The 27,831-nt window shown below is 48.5% G+C and overlaps 2 protein-coding genes across 4 annotated transcripts in view; one reads left to right on the top strand and one right to left on the bottom strand.

Annotated features, from left to right (window-relative positions):
* Positions 1-27,403, top strand: tle5 (TLE family member 5, transcriptional modulator). 3 transcript variants are annotated; one of them, XM_056604158.1, is made up of 7 exons: positions 1-1,110; positions 14,328-14,401; positions 18,805-18,868; positions 20,613-20,657; positions 25,001-25,063; positions 25,810-25,884; positions 27,174-27,403. In XM_056604158.1, the coding sequence occupies exons 1-7, from the start codon at positions 1,084-1,086 to the stop codon at positions 27,399-27,401; spliced, it is 576 nt and encodes a 191-aa protein (XP_056460133.1). In that variant the 5' UTR covers positions 1-1,083; the 3' UTR covers positions 27,402-27,403. The 3 variants fall into 3 exon arrangements, with proteins under 3 accessions (XP_056460133.1, XP_056460131.1, XP_056460132.1); XM_056604156.1 differs by having other exon boundaries at positions 9-1,110; positions 14,313-14,401; XM_056604157.1 differs by having other exon boundaries at positions 11-1,110; positions 14,313-14,401; positions 27,177-27,403.
* A 414-nt stretch (positions 27,404-27,817) lies between these two features.
* Positions 27,818-27,831, bottom strand: part of tle2a (TLE family member 2, transcriptional corepressor a) — a 34,429-nt gene continuing 34,415 nt past the window's right edge. Inside the window, 1 exon segment of the mRNA XM_056603290.1 lies at positions 27,818-27,828. Within this exon segment, the coding sequence (XP_056459265.1) occupies positions 27,818-27,828 (11 nt within the window).

Genomic DNA, 27,831 nt, shown 5'->3' with positions numbered 1-27,831 from the left:
AAAGAAATTTGGAGTTAATTAAGTTAGTAGTATGCGATGAATTATGACTCGATGACAAAACTGCTGCTTGTTTAGCAACTGCACCACCAGAGGCACTATTTGCCCAGATATGATCTAAGATAGAAAAGCAGAGAGTAGAATGTACCGTCCTCAGATCTCATGTTGTAAGTCTTTGTGGGGCGTTTTGGAGCGTCGCGCCTAGCCCCAGGAATGACTTCTCGGTTTAACACTATTGACAAATCGAGACTGTTTCACTGAAACTCCGCAGAGGAGAACTGATCAGTTTGACAACCGCTGGAATTATTTCATTTCAAGTAAATTTGCGCTCGAAACGTTAACATTTAGTTGCGCCCTATACTTTGTCTTTAATTCCACCGAGTCAGTATTGTCTTGTGTGAGCAATCGGGATTCAACTTCAGCGCAACCGGAGACATTTTGTTATTTTTGAAAATCAGACTTTTTCTCTCTGACGGTCTGCAGCCTGTTTTTGATTGAGATTGTTACGACTGGTGGCAAGTGGAGTGAAATACGCTGTCAAGTAGACCAGAGCAACGATATAGCGGGCAAAAGCTTACCAAGCACTGTGTATACCGTGCATCGGTACACAATAATAACACAGCGTACCACAAGTACGTTCCGGGGGCAGAAAGCGTACAACGGTGATGAATCATTTGCCGTGGCAGCTTTTGAACATTTAGCATAGCTAGCTTCGTTGTGACACCGTGGGCTGTGGTGTTCTCGCTCATTTTTGCGGCGAACAGATCGTTGGGATACACGCAGCACCGCGCACAGCGAACGGTTTAGAAGAGTCGTCCTCCAGACCCGCAAAGCGTGCTGCATTCGCGTTCCGTCGTCTGCGAAGTGTACCGCCGTGTTTTCAGGGGACGAACCGCTAGCCACCGTTAGCTTGCCTTCCTGCTATCGCTGGTCAACCCGTGTGTGTCTCTGCTCGGGCTAGCTTGCATCAGCTAGCTGTGGACAAAGGACCAACAAGGCAAGGCAAAAGCAAAAGCAGAGCCAGCTTTTTGAAATATCTTTAAACATTCATCATATCAAGGAACGGAAAACAAACAAGGGATTGACATGATGTTTCCACAATCCAGACATTCAGTAAGTGCGATTCATTGTTTTTATATTTGTTCCTATTTTTGAACACTTGCTGTAAGCTAAAAGTAATGTATTCAGGTTGTACAGACTTGTGCGTGGAAGTTATTTTGTGCTATTTTTTCAAATTGTGATATGACCCGTTGTGGTATTTGTCTGGTATTCGCGATTTTTATGGAACAAAAGAGGCATACTCGATAGTGTCAGGTATTTGGTTCTGGTCATTTCTGCGGATGGTACTTGATAATGGGACATTGAGACATGGTGGTAAATCTGTACGTCTAAATTTGATCTGCACTCGTAAAACCCTATATGTGGAAAAGTTGAATAGGTACGAGTACAACAAAATTGAGTGTTAATTAAACGTTTTCACCAAATGACACGTCCTTTTGTTTGTTTGTAAAATGTAATTACCAGTTCGTGTTAATGCTGTTCTGTCATTCGTGATGGCCAGATGCTACAATCTTATTGTTTTATTTAAACCGTTTTTTGTGTTTTTTTTAACATTAATTGAGCACATTCTTGTTCCAAAATCTCAAGTTTCCATGGTAACAGAAACTGAGTTATTTGCATGTGTTGATGTGGAGCAGGACCCTTCAGCCAATTGGTCAACATTTAAGTCCGGTGACTGACATAATGGTGTTACTTGTCAGAATACGTTTAACAGAGGCCGTGGTGGAAACATTTAAAAGCCACAAATTGCTTCAGACTGGCAGCAATACGACCTTATTCCATCAACCAACCAACGTACAGCGTTTCCTACTACATACCGATTGTACCCCTACACCATATTGAAGGCTAAGCAGGCATGTGCACTGGCAGGTGAACACAATAAAGATGAATGTGGCGTTGCCAGGGTCTGTCTCTTCTACCTTCTCCCTAGCAACGACTTGACTTGTTCCTTTGTCACTGGATGGGGCAAGAGTTGTTTGCCGAGGCTAGAGCCTGAATGTCTAATGTGACATGAATGCTTTGCCCTTTGGCTGTCAGTCAGCGTACCAAGCAGACTCACTGCGCTGCAGAGAGGCAGCCAACGTGTGTCCTCGCACTACCAAACAGAATGTGAAGAGTTTAGCACCTCTGCTGATTACGAAACCTAGTGGAAGGCATTATTTATAAACGGTCGATGCTGGAGTCCTGAAAAACAGGATGGTATGGTTGCTAACCAAAAAATTGGTTAGCAACCATTATTACTAAATTTGTCTTGTATCAGGGCAATGGATATGACTTAAAATGTTGTCTTTGTAAAAGTATCTCTAGTGTACGAATGTCATTTGCTCGCAAAATACCCTTGTGTGGTGAGAGGTTATGTAATCCCTAATACAGAACTGAAATGGCAGTGGGAGTCAAATAGTAAACCGACTAAACGCTAACCATTGAGCCATTGAGAGCTTGAAAAGGTGTATCCGATAATGGTACTATAGAAGAACAGTTCATTTTAGAAATATTAATTCAAATGGTTGTGCTTTATTAGCCCCAAGCATGGCCCAACCACATTGGACATGATTCCATATGCACGGCAACCCTCCCCGTGTACTCTTTATTGGATGTGATTAATCCTAGTGAATAGGATGGTGGGACGGCTTGGGGCGTGCAGAAGAGGGTAGGACGAACGTTGGGGAGCACCGCTCACTCGCCTCAGCAATTTTGTGTAGTTAGCATTTTATTTTTGTGATACGGCCCGTTTTCATGCAGGATATTGGGCGGGAGGTGATCAGGAAGGTGGGAGGGATCAGGAAGGGTTGTATCTTGAGCGTTCATGCTTTGATTTATGAGAATAGGAAGGTGCCCCGATGGTATCACTATAATGAGTGTTTGCGTGTTGATTCCCCCTGCTAGGATCAAAACCAGTTCATGAGGAGATTTTTTGTTCGTCCTCAAAGGGTTCAAATGTGCATCCTAATTGGTGACCCAACCCCGCGGCAAATGTTTTTTTCTGCTTGTGAATTTCAGTTAAGTGCTGAGTTATATCCCACATGCAGGTAGCCCTGTATGTATCCGTTCGAATAAGGATTTATGATGACTGCTAGTAAATTTGCCTATCCAGTACATACCCAGGGAATGTTAAATCACAGCACCTCAATACACTGGATAAATGTTTCCGGCATCTTCATTTGGCTGGTCCCTTGTGGGCCCGGTGCCACCAGTCACCTTGTCCCCCTTGTGATTAATGGCAGTACGCTGCATTTCCATTCGTCTTCTGGTGAATCTACATCATTTGAGCTATATTGGTTTCCCATTCTCCATTGCATGCATGCAATCCCACTTCTGGGCAAAGGGTTTCTACAGTGCAGCCCCGGCTAATGCAGTCATGTCGTTTTCCAGTGTAGGAACTGGCTAATGTTCAGTCACCTTTCCCTGGCCAAGGTGAGCGAAACTCTGCCCCTCAACTCCGGCTGGCCTATCTCCTAGGAGTTTTATTTTTTTCTCCGTTCTTAATCCAATTGAGTGCCCTTATGCAGCCTGATTGGAGTATTAAGACCCAACACACGGGATTAAAAACGGGGATTACGGGTTTAGCGCGACGTGTTGCCAGAGCCAAGGCACCGGCAGCTTGTTCAACCTTAAAGCATAAGCAGTCGGTTGGTTCAGGCTTTACCTAATGCGTCCCCCACCTCCCAATCCCCCTATACTGACCCTCCTTACCCCCGCAATTCCCCCTTCAAATCCGGCTCCTTAACAGCAGCTGCTGCCGCCGTGGCAGGCCCCCGTGGATGGGGAATATATGTGACAGCCTTATAGATGGAGGTCTCCTAGATAAGAAGCTGGAGGCTACCGTGCGGCATCTGCACCACGCAAGATGGATCTCAAGCTGACTGGATTGCCATCAAATCATGGACATAAAATTGATAAATGGTTTTGGGTGGGTGTGATTGTGTGCTGTGTGAGGTTGTGTTGAACTCGCAAAGGCGGTTGGCCAGTGTCACCGCGGCGCGAATATTTTATTTAGCAAAGATCTCAAACGGAGGTTAACCAATCTTGGGGTTGACTGGTGACGATGACAATAGCCTTGTTAGACAGTTGTCCCACTTAGAACAATAAGTACCGATACCAAAATTCTTAAGTGCATTTTAAACACAACACTGCACTGCACCGATAACGGCCAAAGGGAGTGACTTTCGGACCAACCGGGTTTAGACAATTTTTTCCTCTCTATCGGTTTCCTGTTGTTTTAGCCTAATGCAGCGTCAACAAAGTCGTTGGCAGGTATCTGGAGCAGCAAAAAAATCAAAAAGGTGTAGCACCAAAAGCTTGCATGGAGCACAGGCACAAAAAACATGGAGCTGCACATCTCCCCACCCCCCACCCCAGGCCCCGGGGCAGGCCTGGACTCCAATGAAGGCCACAGGTTGCGGACACACACACACACAAACCCCCCCCCTCCTCCTCATTCTTGTCTCCTTTTATAATGCGTTTCCTCCCCGATTTGATGTAGTGGTGGGATGGTCAGGGGCAGGGGCTGCACCAGCATTATTAAGCCCACTTGAATTAACAGAACAGCCCCCAGCCGTCCCTCTAAAGCCTTCTGGTGGGGGGGGCGGTAATCCCCATGGTCCCCTCTCGCCCATTAAACACACACACACACACACACACACACACACACACACACGTGTGTATGCACAAAAGCAGACAAGCACAGTCAGGAATGAATCTTGCATACAAAGGTGTGTTTGTGCATGTGCACATACACTCGCATGTCCCCTCTTTTCTGTCCCGAGTACCCTTCACCTTGTAGTAACGCACACACACACACACACACACACACACACACACACAGTGTATGCCTTTACTGGCCTCAAGGGTCTTATCTGCTCTTTGTATCTAGGGTAACAAATTGAATATGGAACTTGACACACACAGACCAGCAGATGTCTAGGTCATTAAGGGCAGGCCAGCTAATTAGCATAACAAACAGAACCTCCCCCTCCCCCCCCCCCCCACACACACACACACGCAGCAGGGGGCCTGCTATTGAGGGGCCTGTCTGGGGGCCACAGGTCACAGGTGATATTGATTTTTTTTTTGGCCACTGGATAATTGCCTAAGTCCGGGGAACTTGTTCAATCTCTGTACGCTCGACCACATGATGCAAAGGCATACACAGTCAGGCCCTGCTCAAAATCTATTTGGAGGTTTAGCTCCTGAGCATAACCTCCTTCAGCTTGCTGAAATATCGAGATGGGGTAGCGTGCAATCGTTTTTAATCTGTAAGAGACATAGCTACACTGGTCTGTATCTGTTTGTTTACTTATTGGCAACTTATTGCCAGACTTCCGGACCACCTCATTTCAGCTGCTTGGATTTCGCACCTTCTGCCTTGTTTGTTTGGGGTAACTTTTTGCCCCAAGGGTGGTAGTGTTATCTCCCCAAGTAAGAGTATTTCATAAGTAGTACATGGGTTTAAACACATGCAGCACACTATTTTGTGCTGGCTACAAATACCTATCATGGCTGGCTATAATTAATACGAGGATAGTTCATAAATAAGCCCAAAGGCATCCTCCTCCATATGTTACACAACAGAATATGATAATTATGTTCCTCGTAGAGATGAATAATCATGTCTAATTATTCTTTTAAAACCTGTAATGCATCTAGTTTGTGAACAGAATTGACCCTCTAAGGTCAGTAGCTCTCGGGTATTGTCCACTGCAGGTGATGTGACTGGCGGATTAACTGGCTGGTTAACTGAAATATCAAGTAAACAAAACACCAACATTTTTATGACTTCACATGTGCAAGTAGTTGGACGGTGATAATTGCAACAAAAGCTTTTTGCATCACTTGGTGTGGGACTTGTTTCTCGTAGCGTAACATGAAAAAACATGTTTATTCTTTATTTGAAAAAAAAAAAAAAGAAGTAAATGTCGGATTGTGAATCCTTGGGGTTTTGCTGACAACTTCATGGACACTGTCGAGCGAGCGCCGCAATAGTAACCATAGTAACGCCACACATGCACTACGCGCACGCAGCAGGGCTCTGATGAGAGACCCGAGGGGTATCCAGCAGGATCTGGCTTTGAATTTTCCTGAAAAAAATGAAAGGGATTATTGTCTTTGAAGAAGAGTTGAGAAAAAATATTTTAAAAATAAATGTCCTTGCAAGAGGGAATAGCAGGTGTGTCGTGCTTACAACTGAGAGAAAACTGCAATGGTCTGTTTAAAAAAAAAAATGCAGATGCAGGACTCAAGACCTTTTTGGCGTCCTTTGTGGTCGCTCCTGGTTGCTTTATTTATCATTTCTGGACACTTTATGGATGGTTAGGCTCCTGTAAGACTCGCTTGTAAAACGGATGATCGTCGTCACTATGCTGTCAATAAAGAGAGATGGGAGTTTTTTTTTTTTAAACCTAACCCAGGAGGCACACAGTCAGTCAATTGCCCTTGGCTGCTGCCTTCACTGCGATACGTGTCAAAATCAGCAGACAGAACTTGGTATAAAGAAAAACAGATGTCACCCCGGCTCCGCACTTAGCTTGTAAGTTGTCTGTGTGTGTCTGCAGTATTTATGCATAATTCTTGAATGTTGACGTGCTGGAGGAATGTAGCGTTGGCTTTTCGGGTTACAAATTCATGTGCGTTGCTGCTTTGTTTGTGTGGGATGGCCTTTTGTTGTCTGTCTCCATACATTATTTCTTTCATATATGTGTGTGTGTTTGTGTGTGTGTGTGTTGTCATGAAAAGAAAGTGTGTATGTGTGTGTGTGTGTGTGTGTGTGTGTGTGTGTGTGGGAGGGAGGGTGCTTGCAGGAGGGGCAGTGGGTGTGTGAAGTGGTGCTGCAACATCAGTATTCAGCACGAACTGTGAGGAGGTGTGTGGGAGGGAGAGAGCGGAGGGGGGTAGGAGGAGGGGGGGGCCCTACCCCAGAGCGGGGCGCTGGGATGGAACAAAGCGGCTCGGCAGGGGGCCGTTTGATTGGCCCGGGCCCAGCCCTGGCTTCCCTAGGCCTGCCAGAGCCGGGGGCTCTGCACCGGGTCAGACAAGAGAATTAGCTGCTCTGTCTGCCTGCCGGAGAGCATCTACCAGCGTGGACGGACTGGAACAACACGAGGCCTCATCCCCAGTCAAAGCCTGTTCAAATACCGACAGGATTGGCAGCAAGGCTATCTTAAGCTGTACCGGGCCTTGGAACCGGGAACCTTTTGTCTTGTGGAAGATCCGCTATGGGACCGAGCGATTCGGACAGAATGTCTCTTTCACGGTGTGACACTGTTCCCATTGTCCAACATGAAACGTGTTTCGCTTTTTTTCTTATTGGACTTCAAGGGCCATTGAAAAAAAAACAAAAAAAAACATGCATAGTAAAACACTGCTCTACTTTTTAATACAGTTGGCAATATTATCTGGCATTTAGGGCATGGCTGGCATAATTCTACACTTTTCTAGCCCAAAGACTTCTCCCCCGCTCACAATTAGTGTATCAAATGAAGCAAGGGACTTTTGTTGTTGAAAAGCCTGTTAAGAAACAACTCGAACAATGAGCCCGAGATGTCTTGTTGCTTTAGTCAACAGAAGCCGTCCTCATCATTAATTCGACCAGCCTATTTTGAAGGAAGTAAACACACCTTTGCCCCCAATCTGCCACGCTGCTTAGGCTGTTTATTGTACCTTGTAAAGCAATTGGAGTTGCAATTTGCAATTGATATATTTAGCAAAGAGGCTAGATGTCGATCTGTCTTTTTAAACCTTAAGTTAATATTGGCTGACAAGCGGGAATCTAAGAAAAATAACCCTAATTCCTGTGTAGCTTGCTATTGTCTTAATAACTTTGTTCCGCATTTGCATCTGTACCAAACTAGGGATAGCCAACGATAGCCAGCCTCATTGCTTTGCCAACCCACTTCTGGTGCTAAACCATAGTTCACCCAGATGAACAGCCTAGTTGGCTGGTGTTGAAGCACTTTGACTAGCACTGCTCCCTTGTGTATTAGCCACTTTGCTCAAACTAAAAAAGCATTGGTTGATTCGTTTTGGAAACATTTGAGAGTGGAATGCACATTCATTCGTCATCTCTTCGGCCAGTACACGTTTAGTTTAGACATTGGTGGTAGGAACTGCGGAATAGATTAGGAGTGCTTGTTTTTTTAAGCCTCGTGATCTTACTATTTCAAACAATATCAACAATGCAAATTCTTTCTGAGTTCTGAACGGTGACCTCCGCAATTATTTGTGTCCTCGACATATTGTAATTATATCGCTATAATCTCAGACTCTACTAACCCCTTCGATCTCCCTCTACTAATGACAGTTAATAATGCTGATACTCCCCATAACGTTGGCATGCAATGGCCTGCATATGTGCGCGGCTTACACTACCCCAACCGCCCTCCCTTTTACACTGGAAACCTCAGCTGACCAAACGGGTGCCGTTGGTTCCCCGAAGGGTGACTTGGTGTTTGCCACATGCTAACGTGCTTAGCCTTCTGCTCTCATTGTCCACTTATTTGTTTCTGAACTCTTGGAGTAATCTTCTCTCCCCCCCACCCCCCCTGCCTAACCCCTGCCCGTCCCTACCCCGTCTGCCCTGCCTCTAGGACCACTGTAAGTAATAACCTTGGTTTTTACCACCAACCATCAATCATCCACACAAGCGTACTGGGTGTAATCTCACCGCTCCCTTCAGCAGAACTGGCTTTAATCTCAGCCCTGCTCTCCAAACACACAACCCTGTCCTCCTCACCACTTTCCCCACGCTTGACAAATTGCCCATTTCCCTCGGCTTTGCAGTCTCTTCACACTTTTCCCCCCTCTCGTGTGTGTGTGTGTGTGTGTGTGCTAATGTGTGCATGTCCTTCAAGGCGCCATACCTGCCCCTCACCTTGTGTCAGCAATGTTTGTGTACATGCAGCAAAGCGTGTGTGTGTGTGTGTGTGTGTGTGTGTGTGTGTGTGTGTGTGTGTGTGTGTGTGTGTGTGTGTGTGTGTGTGTGTGTGTGTGTGTGTGTGTGTGTGTGTGTGTGTGTGTGTGTGTGTGTGTGTGTGTGTGTCCTGACTGCCACGCTTGGACAGCCATGTGCTTTGGACTGAGATGGTTCTGCAAAGCAGGGGCCAAGCCTATGTTTGCTAGGGCAGTTCTTTCGAAGTGATAAAAGCAGAGTAATCCCCTTTAAAGCGTCTTAACGAGGTCAAATTTGCGTGTGTGTGTTTGCGTGCGTGTGTGTGCTGAGGCAGAGGATAACGCTCTTGAAAACGGGGGTAAGCCTTGCCTTGGTCCACGAGCGATAATAATCAAAATCAAATTCCTGGCCCAAACAGGATTAGGCTCTCCCAATGCTCTATCTAAAGCCCCTGTCCAGGGCAGCTGAAGACACAATCCTATTCCTTAGCACAATCCTTAGCCCCCTCTAACACATACACACAAGTATGCTCAGACGCTAACCTGGCTAGGCTAGGTTAGCCGGAGCTAGGATTGGCGGATGGCCAGCGATCCTGGTCGTTCTCAGATCACTGGGCGCGTATGCTGCCAATAGGCGGGGGAACGCACGATAATCCAGGATATGTAGATCAAATAGTTTGACTGGGGCGATTCCTGAACGATGATTTAAGATGTTATTTAATGCTTGTAATATAAGGAGGAGGATTAATTGAACTGTAATTCTGACCAGCAAAATGTCATGTGGAATGTAGACTTAAGTTAATACCTACATTTGATGAGTTAAACTTTACTTCTTATACGCAAGTAGGGCAGGGGATCCACTTGGAATAGACACCACCAGACTTGTGTTTGTGTGTGTGTGTGTGTGTGTGTGTGTGTGTGGGGCTCTTTGTCATTGAGGATACTATCGAGGGGCCACTTCCTGTCCTGTCATTGGTCCCCTTGTGTAGAAAGACTAAATTAGTCAACTGCAGTGTTCTGGTGCAACCCCCTTTCTGCACAGCCTGCCCTTTATAACAAGACTGCTTAGACCACCCCTAAAAGGGCCTTCGGTCGTGGCATATTGGATGAGAAATGGCAGCTTCTGCAGTTTGCTGCCGCGTGGCCAATGGCCAGACGAGCTAGTGCTGAGACCCGTCCCTACTGTGAGGCAGCGCAGATTTCATGCATTAATTTAAAAAGCGACAATGAGATAACATCAAGTCATTAGTGAGCGATTACAAGGCGTAGCCGTCCTCCATCACCTAACACACACACACACACACACACACACACACACACACACACACACACACACACACACACACACACACACACACACACACACACACACACACACACACACACACACACACACACACACACACACACACACACACACCCCCGAGAGAGAGAGCGCGCCTCTACTCCTGAGATGCATGCAGCTAATGTATGCCTCTGGAAATACAATCCCCCCGCTGTAACCCCCCTAAGGCTTGACTTACATGAGGATGACATTTTCTTCAGTTTGACTGTGAATATACAAAGCAACACCCACGCACATAATCTCCCCCCCCCACCCTCCTTTGTCAACTGGTCTAGCGCAGGGTGGGCTTTGTAATCCTTATTTAAGATGGACATTATCGTTAAGAGTATATTTCACATGGATTGGATCAGATGAGAAAGGCAGGGGGTGGATGTGTGTGTGTGTGTGTGTGTGTGTGTGTGTGTGTGTGTTGGTGGTGGTGGTGGTGGTGGGGGGCATATTCCTCAGAGAGAGGCCGTGGGGGTGGGGAGAAGGATTGTAGGGGTGGGGCAGCAATTTCCTGAAACGATGAATCCCATTTATTCGCTGAAGACTGTCTCAATTGCCCCACCAGTGCACAAAGCTTTTTAATGCTTTAATTACGTCTCAAAGGAGCAGGGCAGAATCAAATTAGAGATTGTCCGACGTTGTGCGTGTGTGTGTGGGTGTGGGTCTGGGTCTGTGTGTTTGTGCACGACTCGCAAATATTATTTTGGGGTGTGCGTTTGTAACATGCAAATTGTGTGTGGGTGGCTGCATGTTATGATTCATGGAAGTGTTCCTCCGGCAGCCAAGCATCATATAGAGGCTTATCACTGCCTACACACACGCACACAAATGCATATTCCACTTCTTACACACATTTCACACGCAGACCCACACATTCATACACGCCTTACCTCCGACACAAATACATTTACACTCTCGCGGCGTTCAGCCGCCTTGTTTTGTCACAGCAGATGGTATGTGTCACCGTATTACAACGATATTTCATTAACATTATGGGCATCCATCTGTTGTGGACTCTCTGGCCCCCATGGAGCCCAGAGTGAGAGGAGGAGAGAATTACCACAGTATTCTCTGCAGAGTTGGAAGAACTACTGCAGTCTTCACCAGGCCGTCGACGCAAGTATTGTCAGCAAAGAGGCAGCGAATATGGCCTTCACGCCGCAAACTCAGTAAATGAGCTAATCTCTCTTTACATGCATGGTGTGTTCTATACCAGCAGGAAGCATGTGCCAGGGATACAGTCTGTAATTCTGTTGAAACGCACGGCTATGCTTTGTTGTTCCTGCTGCCTCGACGGCTACCCACTGTTACCCCGGCTCCAAAACAACGCTCTGCTGCGAGCTAACCTCCGCCAACGCCAGCAAATTAACAGCAACCAACCGCCAAATGGGTTTTAACCAGGCCAGTAAATGATTCTACCGCCATAGCATTTGGCGTGGTTATAGATGATATTCGGCCGAATCGTGGCACGCATTTGACGGTGAAACGGCTGAAGTTTAGGGTGAGCAACCCTGTTCTCACAACTCTTGGTTGTTTGGTGGATGCCAGAATCACTTGAATGTTTACACCTTTCTCCCCCAGGCGGAGTTGTGCTTTCCTTCTGGATCTGTGGTTTAGTCTCTGAGCCCTGGTGTGCTACTATGTTGATCTCCTTGCAAAATTCAGTATTTTTTTTTTTTATTCCTTGCTGCTTCTCACCGTGCACCAAGTTCTCATCTGGCAAGAGAGAGTGTTTTGTATTTCAGACGTTTGCGTGCAGTGATGCACAGGTCGGAAATCACATCCATGACCCCTCCTTACCTTCGTGCCAGTGCATGGGTCCACCTGCAGGCAGTAGCCTACGACGTGCAGCGAAAAAATGGTTTATCCGGTTGTCCCGTTTCCGAGACGTGGGTGGCGAAATCATCCACACGGTTTGGATATTTGATGGGAACCATTTCCCCCTTCACTGTTTACATTTCACTCAACGTTTACCCTGGCCTTCTCACATCAGCTCTGCTCTGCTTTAGACAATGCACAGCTTTGTTCTCCGTTTCCCACCGTTGCATTCACGCCTCGACAACACAAAGCACATTGTCCAGCCTGTATTATCAAGACCCCTGTTTGTTTTTTTAACTGATTGAATACAATGAATTGGTTTTCTTTGTCATCATTTCTGAACGATTTGTTTTGTCGCTTACCTGATAATCTCTCTGGCTCAACAAGTCTACTTGTTTTATGCACAGAACTGCAGATCCATGTTGGGACAGTGACGCCTGGGATAAGCTAAGTTTTAAGAGGCATGCACATCTCTACTCTGCTCCAGGGGTCAGTTTACCCACAAACACCTTCTGTGTGTCACTTACGAGAAGCTACCCGAAGCGCGCTTCAACCTTTAGCACTATGTTTTGACTCAAACCAGCCGGGCTACGGGCCGGACTCCGGCTGTTTCGGTGGCCATGGCGGACTTGAGATAGCCTGGTGGAAAAGGTCACATCGCTCAGCGGTCTCTGTGTGTCCTGAGAGACTCGCTGGTGGTTTGTGTGAATGAAGGCCTTTTTTGGGGGGGTTTTGAAAGGGCAAAGTTTGAAGTCGCTGCAAGCGGTACACCATGTAGTGAGTGGGGTTATAAGTAGCACCTGGTTACCTGTCGGCAGGAGTATGAAATGAGAATGAAGGATACCACTGAATGAAGCTGTGTTTTGCAATGAAAAATTGAAACATGATCTATACATATTTATCTTTTCTGGGTTCTGACATTGCCAATGGAAATACAAAAAACCCGCCAATTCTATTACTTTATGTGAATATTATGCCAATTTGCTATTCCTATCAAAGGACCAAAATATTTGCTGCTCCCTGTGGTCAACTGTCCTACTGCTACCTGCCCTTCCCGGCTGGTTATTTCTTAATAATGAATCATACTCGTGATGTAAGGGTATCGTTCCCACACTGTGTCCACCAGCATTTGGATTTTGCAAATCGCATCAAAGGAGATGGATAAAGACCCAACAAGCACATCCCCCCCCCCCATCCAGATTTCACCTTTGGCCACCCCCACTGCCTAGCATCCTCCCTTGCTGTGCCAGTGTCTCTTCTGTGAAAGAGAGGCTGTTTGCTGTTCTAAAATGAGGCTGAACATTACAGTGGAGGGGAGAGCAAAGGCACGGGTCATTCCCAACAGCGTGGAGGCTAGCTTCCCATAAGTACCGCAATCAGTTTTTCTGTGTGCCTTTTTTTACACTCGCACAGTCAAAGTGGGGAAAATGTCGATTTTTCCCACCTGACCCATTATGCAGCCTGCTGAGAAATAATGAGATTTTGTCCCCTTTTTCCAGGGAGAAAGGGGTTTTTTGAGGCTTGCTGTGCACAACCAGGCCATCTAGCAGTGCTGCTTTGGGAATACAATGTGGACTGAATGACAATAAGGGCTAACGGCAGCAGTCTGTAACTAACTGCAAGCAGGAGTCTGCGTTATAGCCTGCTATACGGGTACCAGAGACACCAGGCATGCACCCGTATAGACTTTTAAGTGCTCCAACATGTCATCCGTAATTTAGGAGCGGTTCCTCCAAAATGTCCTGCCGAACCGGGAGTGTTTACATGTGCAGTATGGCCGGCCCTGCGGGGAATCCCTCCCTCTAACCTTCGTAGTCCGGGTACCACCATGCTCGCTACGCCCTCCCGCTGAATATGTCGTGCGTCAGTAGAGACACGGTTGACTCGGAATCAAAAGAGTGAGTTTTCACCCCGCTTCCTCTTCTGTTCTTCGTTTTTTTTTTTTGTTGTGTTCTATTGTTCATGCCGCGCACATCACCAGACCAAAGCACCAGGCACACTCATCCTTGTACCTGACAGAGAAACGCGGCTGCGACGGTTGCGTTTGTTGCTGGCCTCCTGTACCCGCCGGGTTGAAAAAAAATGGTTTGATTTCATGGTCGTGTTTCTAATTATTTATTCCTGCTCTCTTTCTCTCCCAACCTCTCCTGCTCCCATTTTTTTTTTTCTTCTGCTTTCTGTCTCCTCTCTCTTTCCCTTCCTCCTCATATTGCCTTGGCAGGCTTCATCACAGCAGCTGAAGTTCACAACCTCAGACTCCTGTGACAGGATCAAGGATGAGTTCCAGTTCCTCCAAGCACAATACCACAGGTACGCACACTTGCACACGCATACACAAGCACAGAAGTAAGCCGTAGGGATGCCAGTTTGCCAAGTGCAGCAGTAAATGTAGTGGGGAGCGTAACTCCAGGCGGTGTCGTTTTATGAATTTCTTAATCAACGCCTTGTTTTCCTGCTAGTTAGCAATGCTTAAGATGGCTGGCTCCTTCATCCAGCACATCACGGGCTGTAGTGTGGAACGTACACAAATTGATCGGAATACATTTTTTGGGGAACTGCACTATCACAGTGAGTATTTTCGCACATAAGACGTATGACGTTGGCTAACGCAGGGAAAAGGTCTTCTGATTTGAAGCGACTTGAGCTGACCATGCCTGGCGAGAAGGTGAATTAAGCTGTCACTTTCCCCCTACGTTGACCTCGGAGTAAAGATCCTCTATTGATCACCTGGATGGATTTCTGCCTACTTCTTCAAACCACTTAAAAACTGAGGACAAACACTTTGTCATGTTCAAGTCGTGTCGAAAGTATAGATCTTTACAATACGTAATGATTCAGCAAGAATTACCTTTAGAGGGGCTCTTTCCCCTAATTTAGCCCAATGACAAAGCAAAGTCACAAAAATGTCTTCTCTGACTAGAAACCTAAATTACTTAATGTGTGGGTTTGAAACACGGTTGTACAAATCAATGTTGATGTCTTCCAATTTAAGAAAACAATCTGAAAAACGAATTGATTTAATTAAAATAGATTGATTGCTGTTTCTAGCAGTGATTTACACACACTTGCGTCTATCTGATTGCTAAGGATTATTAATGCAGTTTTGATTGATTGCTCCGAGGTTCAAGGTCGTTTCTACTCCAAACATCTCCCAGTGCTCTGCCAGTCTTTTGTTCAAAAGGCTCATATTTTTTAACAGTTATCCTTATGAACTACTTAGCCAGGCCTACTTCTTGAAAGATGCATATTGAATATCTATAAACCTTATCTCCTACCTGACATGCTCTTTGTGTGTGTTGAATTAAACCTTGTCTGGGCTTTCCATTGGAGTAGAACAGTTTTGATATCCTAAACGGTAAAAGAGGAAGCAAGGTTTTGTGAAGGGTGTCCAGGCCGCCCCACGCCCCCAGCATGAGATCCTGTCTCTGGGAGAGCGTGGACCCCTTTCGAAGCAGCTTTTCCCGTGGAGCATAGCTCAGCGAAACCTGTGCCCCGTCAGAACCCTGAACGCCGGTTCTGCCGGATCCAAAGGCTCATATGTGACGGATAAGGGCAGATGAGAGCCCAGGCGAATTCCCATTCCCTTAGCTTCATCGCTCTGTGTTTCCGGATGGTTCTCTAGCCGCCTAAACCCACTGTTCGCCTTTATTTCCTTCCATGCCTTTGTTATTTTTTTCCTTCCCATTGCGGCAAACAGCACCGTTCAACCGCCCTTCAGATAGCCAACGCTTGGTTTGAAAGAATACAGTGTGTGTGTGTGTGTGTGTGTGTGTGTGTGTGTGTGTGGGGTGCGCGCGCAGGCCTAGGGAACCACAGACAGGGCTTTGTAGTGCCGTGCTGCTGTGCAGTGCTTGTCTGCCGCCGAAGCCTTTAAAAGGCAAATGTACCGCAGGCGTTCCCCCGAGTATAGTAGCGAGCATTGTAGCTGTCTTCCTCCGCCCCCCACCACCACCACCACCACTCCCCCACACCTCCACCCCCAATCTTCCCATCCACTCTGCCTCATCCCCACCCCCACCACCCCCTTTTTTTTTTTTTCGTTCACATACATAAATAGATCAGGGAATACATAAATCAAAATAAAGATGACAGCAGGAGCGATTTAGAGACGGAAGGAGCAGCAATAAAACTCCATCAAAGTATCGTTTGAGAGCGGCAGCCAGGGCCCCGGGGCGGCTGAGCACCAATCAGAGGAGGCGCAGAGCCAATCCCAGGTAGGCTGGCAGCGGGGAGACCCGTCGTCATGACAACCCGCCGCACAGCCCATGCATGTACATGGGTGTGTAGGGGGGGGGGGGGGGGGGGGGGGGGTTGAATACATTTATTTTGGGGTAGGGCTAGGAGGCAAGGGGGAGGGCTGAGTTTGGTTTAAGTTGGGGTTTTGCACGCACGCGCGCACACACACACACACACGGAATAGGAAGTGAAATAAAGCGGTGAATCCCTGAGGGCCTGTTGTTGAGGTGAATAGTGATGAGTTGGTTACCGTGTGGGGCCTGCTCACCTGGCAGAACACGGCTCCATCTACAACCCCCCTGCGTTCACCAGACTGATAAAAAAAAAATGGGGAAACAACGGGCGGAATCACAATCACCCCCTTTTGTCCCCCCCCCCCCCCCCCCGCATTTCTCCTCCAAAGCCCCCCCCCCCCCCCCCGCCTGACCCACGCTGTATCCCGAACACATGCTCGACTGTAGCACAGTCTACGCGTTTCATGCCTCGCACACAATGTTTGACGCACAGTCCGAGCCCTCCGTCGAAGAACCGAGCACAGCCGGTAATGCTGGGCTAATAATTAAGCGCAGGGGGGAAGGGCAGGGTGTGCTTGTTATTCAGTGGTCCACCAAACCAGCAAAACAGAAATGACATCGTTTTTGTGAACCGCTTGCATAGAAATCCCATTTCCCCCAAGAGCCACGAGCTGCTTTTAGATTTGATAGCTTATTAAAATCACAGCATGCATAATAATCGTATTAAATAGGATTTGGTGAAACTCGGTACAACATCGTCAAAAGGAACCAAAGAATGGCCCTATGATCCAGTGACCCGACTCGCCTCCACACTCGGAGCGCCCTGAACCATTAGAGCTGTGTTTATAGCTGTAGAGCTTGGGCCGAGGTTGTGCCGTGGGACTATATCTCTACCTCACTCATTATAGTAACACCAGCTAATGCCGTTTTAGTTATGGAAACGGAGGCTGTTTTCAATCCCAACTCGTCGTATATCGTCTCTTGTCTAGGACCCTCGGCGTCACTGTATAACTACATTAAACATAAGCACAGCATAGCAGTAAATGTTTACCGACCTCTTTGATAGCCGACATGTTTCAACACAAAGTAGCCATAGTGTTGGTTGACACCAGCATGCATTTAAAGTCTAATACATCAAATGTTCACGTCGGTTGTTGCTTTGACGCCTTGTTTATTCGGGAGAGTCACCCTGTCGCGGGTGTGGCTGTCAGTGAATCCCCAAGCCAGACATGTCTTAAAAAAATATTAAATAACAGATAAGACGGGCTCGATGTCAAAGCTGAATTGAAATAATCAGCCAGCACACATGAGTAAGTCTGCTAATGTAGGCCATCGCGTTGCTCCCCGCGTTTTAAACACATAAGCGACAGAGACTCAGCCGATGCGTCCTCTAATCTAGCCGTCAGCCCCCCCCCCCCCCCTAGACCCCGCCTCTGCTCAACATCCAAGCCATCAGCCACCTCTCACACATCCAGCTCTACCCGTTCACCATGCTTTTGTATCTGTCTCCATCTGTGTAACCCTTCCCCCCCCCCCCCCCACACTTTCCCCTATCCTAGCACCCCCCGCAGCTTCTGATCATGCTCTAGGTTGAAGCCACCTGTAGCCGAGCGCCTCGCTCAGGCGTGCGACCGAGGCTGTGGTTCTTATTTGTTCTTTGACGGGCACGTCGACGTGTCAGATCCTCATTCTTCCCTTTCTTTCTTTTCTTTTTTTTTTTTGGGGGTCTGTCAGCCCGAGTGACATTGGCACTGACATAATTACAGCTAATGGCTGTCGCGGAAACCGTGGCGCCTGCTAGCTCTGCAGCGAGGCTCGCTCTATATTTAGACAAGCCGTTTATACTTGGACGCCATTTGCCCTGGTTTAGTGGCACGTTTCGCGGTGGCTTTCTATGCCAGCGTCGGATGAGCCAAGCACAAGGCTTGAGTTTCCTAGTATTTGGCCTTGGTTGGGTAACAGCGTTGTGGGGAAGAAGACACGTTGGCTATTCTAACTTACCTCGGTGGTATAAGATAACGAGGCAGGGGTGAGGATGGTCTGGGTTTGAACCCCCAACGTTCGCATTCTACCTGTCGGCATCCCTGAGCAAGATGCCTAACACCTGCTTGCTAACTAATGACCCTTGTCAACAAAAGAGGGGTGACCGATAGAACGGCATTCGGAGTGTGTCTGACTTTGTTTTTGGACATGTTTCAAAGTAAATGTAAACCGTGGGTTTATGAGATTTCAGTTACTCGCACCCAACGGATCCAAATAGGCTTGTTGTTTTCTAATGTGAATCATTGAATTCAGGTTGTTGGCCCAATGCCCATCAAAGCATACTATCTTACCATACAAACCGTCATCCCATGCAATGCTGGAGACGAAGGTCCCTCTGTTTGTGCCCCCTAAAAATATCATTCTGAATGACTGTCTCCTCCTGTGTCTCTTTCTCTCTCTCTGTCTCTCTCCTTCTTTTAGTTTAAAGCTGGAGTGTGACAAGCTGGCCAGTGAAAAGTCAGAGATGCAGCGCCACTACATCATGGTGAGTAAATGCTTGTGCGTGTGCATCAAAGATCCTCTGTCGCGTCGCGAAATTACCTCTATGCTCACCCGAGGAGGAAGGAACATAGTCAAATGTTATGTAAACGACTTATTTTCAGTTTAGCTGATACCTCCAAGGCAACAGAAACGCTTTAGTGTGCATGTTTTGCGCCTCAAAGAAACAATTTGTTCCCCACACTTGTCTTCCATCTTTTCAAGGCTTCCTTTTGTGTGTTCCTTTCTTCATATTTTATTGTTCTCTCCGTGAATCCCCCCTCTCATCTAGTTTGTCTTTCATTTCTGAAGTCGCTGTTTCTCTGTGTTCCCCTCCCACCCATCTCTATGCGTTTCCTCTCTTTGTCTTTTTCCGTTTTTCTTTCTCTCTTCTGTCTCTTTGGCTCTCTCTGCACACGCATACTGACGCACACACACACAGGCGCACACACGCATGCTCCACCTTGGGGCTAATCTCATTGTTGCTAAGCCGTGGCTGTGTATCCGTCTGATATTCTGCCTCTAATTGATCCTCTGACTGGCTTTAATCTCATCTAATCTGAGCCACCGCACTGCTCTTCCTCTATCAGCTAGCCAGCAGGCACACATACACACAAGCACGCGCACACACACACACACACACACACACACACACGAACACACTGTCCCTTGCACACTAACAGAACTGTGCACACATTTTCACAGTAGTCACACACCTCATCAGCCAGTCACCACACACATATACACCCACCCCCCCTTCCCCCTGAAGATACACACACAGAGACCCACACAGGCGTGCAAACAAAACACACAGGCACACACTGTCACTTTCAAACACATACTCCATCAGTTAGGCAGCTGTGTGTGTGTGTGTGTGTGTGTGTGTGTGTGTGTGTGTGTGTGTGTGTGTGTGTGTGTGTGTGTGTGTGTGTGTGTGTGCGCGCGCGCGCGTGTCGGTCTGTGTGCTTCTCTCCGTCTCCCCCCACCAACGGCTGGGCCCACACGGCAACTCCCTAAAGTAATTACAGTGCAGGCGAAATGGAGGTGCTGCCATCAGACATGGAAGCAGGGCAACCCGATAGGCTATTAGAGGAGGGAGGGGGGAGGGGTCAGCCTGGCTGGAGGGGGGAGGAGGAGGAGGAAGGGAGGGAGGGAGGGTTGGTGGGAAGATGGAGGGAGGGATGTGGAGCAGAGGGGGGGAGAAATGTGGAAAGGATAGGGACTCGGTGGAGATGAAGAGAGACATGGATGTGTGAGGGAGAGATGCATGGAGGATGAGGAGAGAGAGAGAGAGAGCTAAATGTGGAGTAGAATGGGAGAAATATGGAAGAGAGTAGTGCAGGCAGGCGTGCATCGAACGAAAGAAGTGTGTATTGTAGGCATGCGTTGAACAGAAGAGGTGTGGGTGTGTGTGTGTGTGTGTGTGTGTCTTGTTTGTTTACCAGTGACAGTCAGTGCCCCCGCAGACAGAGTGGGTGATTAAAAGCCTTGATGCCTAGAGGGTGGCCCTCTCATTAACACTGAGCACCAAACACACACCTCTCTTTCTCTCTCCCTCCCCCTGCTTTGTCTAATCCTCCCCCAACACCGTTTCCTTTCCCATGCATTTGTGTGTTTCGGTGTGTGCGTGTGACACACACGGTCTTGATAACAAGCTAGAGCCCAATGCAGGGAAAACATTAAACTGCCACTGTTCGATAACCTGACTGACTTCCTCTTCTTCCCCTGTGTCTCTTGTCTCCCCTCTGCAGTACTATGAGATGTCCTATGGATTGAACATTGAGATGCACAAACAGGTGAGTTCCCAATCCTTACCTAAGGCTGTCAGCCATGAGCATAAACCACATTTAAACCCCCTTGCCTTGATGTATTGGACAGCTGCTCTGCTTCTCCACGCCCCCCCACTCACCACCACCAAGCATAAATCACTGGAAACGTATTTATTTTGAACCTTTTATTTTATGTGTGGCTGTTGCTGATATATATATATTTTATTTTTTTGCTCCCTTGATCCAGAGATCTAGATAATCTTGAAGTGTGTGTGTGTGTGTGTGTGTGTGTGTGTGTGTGTGTGTGTGTGTGTGTGTGTGTGTGTGTGTGTGTGTGTGTGTGTGTGTGTGTGTGTGTGTGTGTGTGTGTGTGTGTGTGTTAGTATTGTTCTTGTTCTTGCCTATAATAAAAACGACCCTTTAAAAATAGCTGTGACTAGAGGCCGCAGACATGCTGGCTGCCGCGCACTTGTTTTCCCAGGTGCACACCTGCGCCTGCGTTGATTGGCAGGTGTGGGACTGGCAGATATAATCTCCCAGCGCCTCCTGAGTGTTCTTCCAGGGCGTGCTGGGAGGATTTAAATGGTGTCGCTGGGGAGAGAGAGAGAGAGAGAGAGGGAGCCAGAGAAAGACTGAGAGAGGGGGAGAGGGAAGGCGTGGGGGGGGGGGGGCGGGTTAAATGCAGACAATGGGAGGCTAGTGCTATCTCCCTTCCTGCCCCTCCGTGTATACATCAGTGTCCTCCATTGCCCCGGAACCTGAAACAAAAAGGCACTGGAGCAACCTGCTTGTGTCTAATTTTTCTGTAGTCAGTTTCGGTTAACGAGGGCACGGTTGGCTGTATTTGTAGACTCTCTTGCCATTTAAACATTTTAAGATTAAGAGTCACGACGACTATTTCCCCCGCCCCCGTATCCGCAGTAGCGCATGTCAACTGTCATAACACTCAAGTTAGCTCCGGTATGCTAATCGTCATCGCCAGCCCCGAATCTGAAGTCGAGTCACAGCCGCCACGTCGGGAGCCAGCCCGGAACGCTGACATGGAAAATGTATTGGAGGCTTTCAGCATGGCCAGGCCGTCTCCCAGGGAGAAGGGGAGGGTTGACAGGGTGGTGTCCATAGATCACTTTCTATGGCTGGGGCTGCGGGAGTAATTTATGCCCAGGCTGTGGGAGGAAGGGAGCAATGGGCCTCAGAAGGGCTAGCCCTTATCTTTGACCTCGTCTGGCACTTCTCCTGGAAACCCACACGCACACGCACATGCACGCATGAACATTCACATAGCCGACACACCACACACACACACTACATAGACACACACACACACGGCATAGTATGATTGACGGTACTTGGTGACAGCCATACGAGAGAGCCAGGAACCATGACAAATGGACACACAGACACGCACACGGAAAGGCGAAGGGTCTGGAAACGGTTTACAGCAAGAGCTTGTGTGTATCCGCCCCCACAACTGATTCACAGCCGCAGCCCGCTCAATACAGGCACTGTAACATACACACATCTTGCAGCACAAACCCACTCGCACAAAAACACACAAGACACGCTTACAAAGTCAAGGAAAACAAAACGTGTGTGGATGCACACGCACACACACACACACACACACACACACACACACACACACCGAGACAGACCCACACACACGCCCGGCTGTACACGGCCTCATGAGTACAATTCATCATTCCCCACTCGCCACTCTGACAGTGATAAAATATTTAGCGTGTGTGTGTGTGCACGCCTTTCTTCCATACCATGCTAATAGTCCCGGTGTGTGTGTGTGTGTGTGTGTGTGTGTGTGTGTGTGTGTGTGTGTGTGTGTGTGTGTGTGTGTGTGTGTGTGTGTGTGTGTGTGTGTGTGTGTGTGTGTGTGTGTGTGTGCAGGCACATGTGCACGTGCCCGCGCCGCTTTGTGTTGTGCGAGTGGGCGAGGGGAGTGTTGGTTCCATTAAAAGAGTGCAGATCGAAGGGGATGTGTGGAAACGAGAGTCGGGGAGCATTCAAGTCCAGGCCTATTGTGTCCCTCCTCCCGCTCTCCCCATCTCTCATGCCTCAGATTTCCACATTCCTTCTTTCTATCCATCTATTTCTCTCGCTCTCACACATTCAGGGCGCTCCTTGATCAATCTGTCTCTCAACACAGGAAAAAAAATTCATCTTGTACTCCTTCTTTGTGCCAGTCTTTCTCTCGTTCCCTCTTTCTCTCTTGTTGTCGCTCTTGTTCCCTCTTTCTTTCTCGTTCCCTTTCTCTCTCTCTCTCAATCTCTCTCGTTCCCTCTTTCTCTTGCTCTCGTTCCCTCTTTCTCTTGCTCTCGTTCCCTCTTTCTCTTGCTCTCGTTCCCTCTTTCTCTTGCTCTCGTTCCCTCTTTCTCTTGCTCTCGTTCCCTCTTTCTCTTGCTCTCGTTCCCTCTTTCTCTTGCTCTCGTTCCCTCTTTCTCTCTCCCTTGTCGCTCTCGTTCCATCTCTATCTCTTGTTCCTTCTTTTCTCTCTCGTTGTCTTCTCGTTCGTTCTCTCTCTTGTTGTATCTCTCCTTCCCTCTTTCTCTCTTTCTCTCGTTCCCCCTTTCTCTCTTTCTTTCTCTCATTGTTTTTCTCGTTCTCTCTCTCTCTATCTCTCTCTCTCTTTCTCTTTCTCTCGCTCTCTCGTTCTTACTCGTGTGCGTTCTTCCAATCTCATGGTTTGACTTGTTTTCCTGCGTTGCAAGGAGTGGCAGTTGTTCTGCCTGGGCCATGGATCGAAGAGAGAGGATGTGTTGAACAAACCATGGGCTGTTGCTTTGTCTGCTTTGTCTGGGCTGTTTTCGTGCATGTGCTCGTGTGTGTGTGGGTGGGTTTGCGTGTGTGTGTTTGTGTGTGCGCATGCCATGTGTGTTTCCTTTCTTTGCCTGTAGCTACTGCAGCATGCTCTGCTCTCCTCAGCAGACCTGAACACACCACTGGGCGCCCCTCCCCGCCCGATACCCCATCCCTCGCCCTGGCCAAATGTTTTTAGATTTCATTTTATCATTGTATTCTGGTGTGTGTTTGTGTGCGTGTGCGTGTGTGTGTGTGTGAGCAACGCATATCCGTGAGTGGATTTGTATGGAACAAGCCGACGGTTACAGTATAGGAATAGATGAAAAAGACCAACTCGGGGAGTGATAATACCAGAGAGGAGTGAGCGAGCGAGGCAGCGCGGGGGTGAGAGAGGGCTGGTAAAAAAAAATAAAAAGCAGAGGAGCAGCGATAGTTAGCTCTCATTGTGTCCCACCGAGGCGCCTGGGAGCCGACAGAGATGTCAGAGAGCGTGTGTGTAATGATGAGCAGATAGGCGAGCAGTGGCGGGCGGAGAGGCGTGCTCTGCATGCCTAATGACTATTAGGAGTCTCTCCCTTTCTCTCTCTCTCTCCCTCCCCCCCCCCCCCCCTCCCCTCCAACGCACCACGGATTAGACTCTAACACAATTACAGCTGCTTTGCATATCTCAAACGGATTGGATGATTACGGCCAAATGTGATAATAGACCTGCGCATGAGACGCGGGAATGCACAAAAGTGTGTGTGTGTGTGTGTGTGTGTGTGTGTGTGTGTGTGTGTGTGTGTGTGTGTGTGTGTGTGTGTGTGTGTGTGTGTGTGTGTGTGTGTGTGTGTGTGTGTGTGTGTGTGTGTGTGTGTGTGTAACCTTGAGAGCGACAAAATTGCGTGTACGTGGGTGTGTGCCCCGTGTCTAGGACATTTGGCATAATGAGAGCCGCATGAAATAAAAATAGATGAATAGAGATTTCCTGTGTGTGTTTTTTTCAATGCATTCTCGCCATCAGTACAGAGCGCCTCAATAACAAACGGCGCTGTGTATTTTCCAAACCTTCCGTGCCACCGTTCCTAACCCCAACCCTGGGAGATGGGTGAATAACTCCAGGAGGGTTAAGGGAGTGTGGTTTATGTTAAGCTAAATGAGACTTAACGTTTCACATGTGCTTATTCCCAGTGTATCTTAGTCTAACCTCTGTTAATCTCTCTCTCTCTCCACGCTCTCTCTCTCTGCCATCCTCATGCTTTTATCTCTCTCTCTCTCTCTCTCTCTCTCTCTCTCTCTCTCTCTCTCTCTCTCTCTCTCTCTCTCTCTCTCTCGCTCTCTCGCTCTCTCTCTCTCTCTCTCTGTCTCCACGCTCTCTCTCTCTGTCTCTGTCTCTCTCTCTCTCTCCACGCTCTCTCTCTCTCTCCGTCCTCATGCTTTTATCTCTCTCTCTCACTCTCTCTCTCTCTCTCTCTCTCTGTCTCTGTCTCTGTCTCTCTCTCTCTCTCTCCGTCCTCATGCTTTTATCTCTCTCTCTCACTCTCTCTCTCTCTGTCTCTCTCTGTCTCTCTCCTCAGGCTGAGATAGTGAAGCGGTTGAACGGGATCTGCGCCCAAGTCCTCCCCTACCTGTCCCAGGAGGTACACAAACACACGCGCCCACACGTGCACAGATTCACACCCCCGCGCGCCATACGCACGCACACACACAACCCTAACCCCATGACCCCCTGCCTTATTCTTCACATCCTGGAATGAGATCACCCTCATTTCCGCCTCATTACCTCTCTACCTCTCTGACCTCTCAGCCCCGCCCCCCCCAACCAACCAACCAACCCCCCCCCTCTCTCTTCATCCCTTCCTCCATCACTCCCCTCTCTCCTCTTCACCCCACCCCCCCCACCCTTTTAATTTGGCCTCTCACCCCGTGCTTCCTGCCTCCTTCTCCTCCACCAATCTGTTCCCCTCTCCCTCCCCCTGTGCCCCGCTCCTCCTCACGGTGTGTGTGTGTGTGTGTGTGTGTGTGTGTGTGTGTGTGCGTGCTTGCATGCGCGCGGATGGCTGTATGATCCAGATAAGCTACGCTTTTATCTGCCTAGCAGTGGGGAAGGGTTGACCTCCACCCATTTAAGCCCACCGATCGACCGACTGTGTGTGTGTGTGTTCTCTCTCTCTCTCTCCTCCCCCCTCACACACACACACCTCACCGTATCTGCATGTTTCCGCGCGTGTGCAACTGAATGAAAAGCTCAGTCCCAACAAAAGGCGTTGTTGGGGGACAATTGATATTGATCTAACCCCCCCCACCTCTCTCTCCCTCCCCCTGCCTTGTCTCCGTCTCTCGACCATTGTCTGTCTGTCACCCCCCCCCCCCCATCCAACCCCAGCACCAGCAGCAGGTCCTAGGGGCCATAGAGAGGGCCAAGCAGGTCACCCCCCCAGAGATGAACTCCATCATCAGGGTAAGATGTTGCGCCCCTCTGCCCCCCCCCCCCCCCCCCCACACACCTCTCGCCAGCCAACTGCAACACTCTGTCATTGTCACCCCCTTTTTATTTGATAGCCTATTGGCTGTTATCGATCAATGGTTTATCGCCTTTAAAACGCTGGGACGTGCCGCGCAGGTGTAGTCAAATAGTCGTGTCGCGGTAATTTGTACGGCCCTTGATCACAGTCGCATGTCTCCAAGGGCTGCGCCGGCCCGTCCCTTTACCCAGCGGAATATGACACTTTATCCTCAGCCAGGCTGGAAAACACTCAACATAGAAATTGGTACAACCTATTGTTTGCCAAATTGGCACAAATACAATAATTTTGGCTGTGAACTAATTGGCCGTTATTCATTAGACAACTAAAACCAGCTGGCTCGCCCGTTGTTACCAGTGTTATGTAGCTAGCTACGCCAGATAGCTAGCTAAACTCGCTCCATTGCTGTTGGTCTCGTTTTAGCGAGCATATTTACTTTATCATTTTGCTATGGATTTAGTAGTGGCTTAGCTCAGCTCCTCCATCATTTTATTAAAGGTCTAGTGCAGGGTTGCCCCGGCCCTCCATCAATTACAAGAGGTCCAATGGTAGCGGTAGCCTAGCCACTCCATCACCGTGATGCATGCTCTGCAAAGACGCCTTCCCCTTTGTCTCATCGCATGGGGCTTTACATTGAGAAGATGAATGTGGACCAGACGAGTTTGTGCAATGGAGGGGGCGGTTTTTTTCTCCCTACCATTTGCATTCTTTTTTTATTTTCACTTGCCTGCTTGATTTAGAACGTGCTTGTTTGAAATTCAACACACGCTTTTATCGTCTAACATGCGGTTCGAACGGTGTTGCTTGTCTTATGGTCGCTGAGCTCGGAGCTCCGCTTGACGCACTCATTTACTGTTTTAAATTCATGCTAAACGAATATGAAAGTGCTTGTTCTTACAGCGACCCATTTAGCATTTTAGCAGTGATTCATTTTTGGTCCATTTACCCCGCTGTGGCTAAGCTGCCGGAGCCCGATGGGGCTCATATTAAAAACAGTGTGTAATGTACAGTAGTTTTACACATTGGAGCCTTTGAATACTTTGTATCGGCTCACACTGTAATTCGTCCCTGTGTGGTGCTGTGTTGAGTGCCAACGGGATGGGTGTGGGCTACTGTGTGCTCTGACTGTGCTTCCCCTGTTCTCTCTCTCTCTCTCTCCCTCTCTCTCTCTGTCTCTCTGTCTCTCGCCCGGCCCCTCCGCTCTGCTCGCCGGTCTTCCGTGCAGCAGCAGCTCCAGGCTCACCAGCTGTCCCAGCTCCAGGGGCTGGCCCTGCCCATGACTCCCCTGCCTCTGGGCCTGAGCCAGCCGGCCCTGCCCGCCGTCACCACCTCGTCCGGCCTCTTCTCCCTCTCCTCCATCCTGGCCTCCCAGGCCCAGCTGGCCAAGGAGGAGAAGGCCTCCCGCGACGGGGCCGACAGCCACCGCGACGACGACGGGGACAAGTCCGACTAGAGACCGACATCACCCCTCGCTCCCCCCTCCCTCCCTCTATCCCCACCCCCCCCCCCCCCCCACCCCATGTCCCTTACCTGTCACCCACCCTCCCTTCTCCACCCCCCTGCCTAGCGTTTGTCTGCTACCTCCTGCCCCCCCCTCTCCCCCCCTCACCTACCCCCGCCCCTCACTAGCCCCCCCGCCCCGTATATACTATAGTTTAGTTTTTTCTCCTTGATTGCCTCTGCCTGGTTCTATCTTTCTTTGTTCTCTTTTTCCTCCCCCCCCCCCCCCCCCCACCCGTCTCTCACGATCACATTGAACTCTTCTTTTTATGCCATCTTTTGTATTTCATCTTGATCTACCTTTTGTGGGTTTTTTTCCATTGATTTTTCCAAGTTGGATTTGAATGTTTTATTAAGTTGGGTTTTTTATCACCGCTCCCCTT

The sequence above is a fragment of the Gadus chalcogrammus genome, chromosome 12 (genome assembly GCF_026213295.1).
Source record: "Gadus chalcogrammus isolate NIFS_2021 chromosome 12, NIFS_Gcha_1.0, whole genome shotgun sequence".
NCBI classification, from domain to species: domain Eukaryota; kingdom Metazoa; phylum Chordata; class Actinopteri; order Gadiformes; family Gadidae; genus Gadus; species Gadus chalcogrammus.
Note: the sequence above shows the minus strand (reverse complement) of the source record. Positions and strands in the feature narration are given on the sequence as shown.

What these genes read in the sequence shown, in the direction of transcription:
- tle5 (XM_056604156.1), top strand. Translation starts at nt 1,084, where the DNA reads ATGATGTTTCCACAATCCAGACATTCA. An exon ending in TTCCACAATCCAGACATTCA is followed by an intron (nt 1,111 to 14,312) that starts GTAAGTGCGATT and finishes TTGCCTTGGCAG; the next exon opens with GCTTCATCACAGCAGCTGAA. An exon ending in TGCAGCGCCACTACATCATG is followed by an intron (nt 18,869 to 20,612) that starts GTGAGTAAATGC and finishes TCCCCTCTGCAG; the next exon opens with TACTATGAGATGTCCTATGG.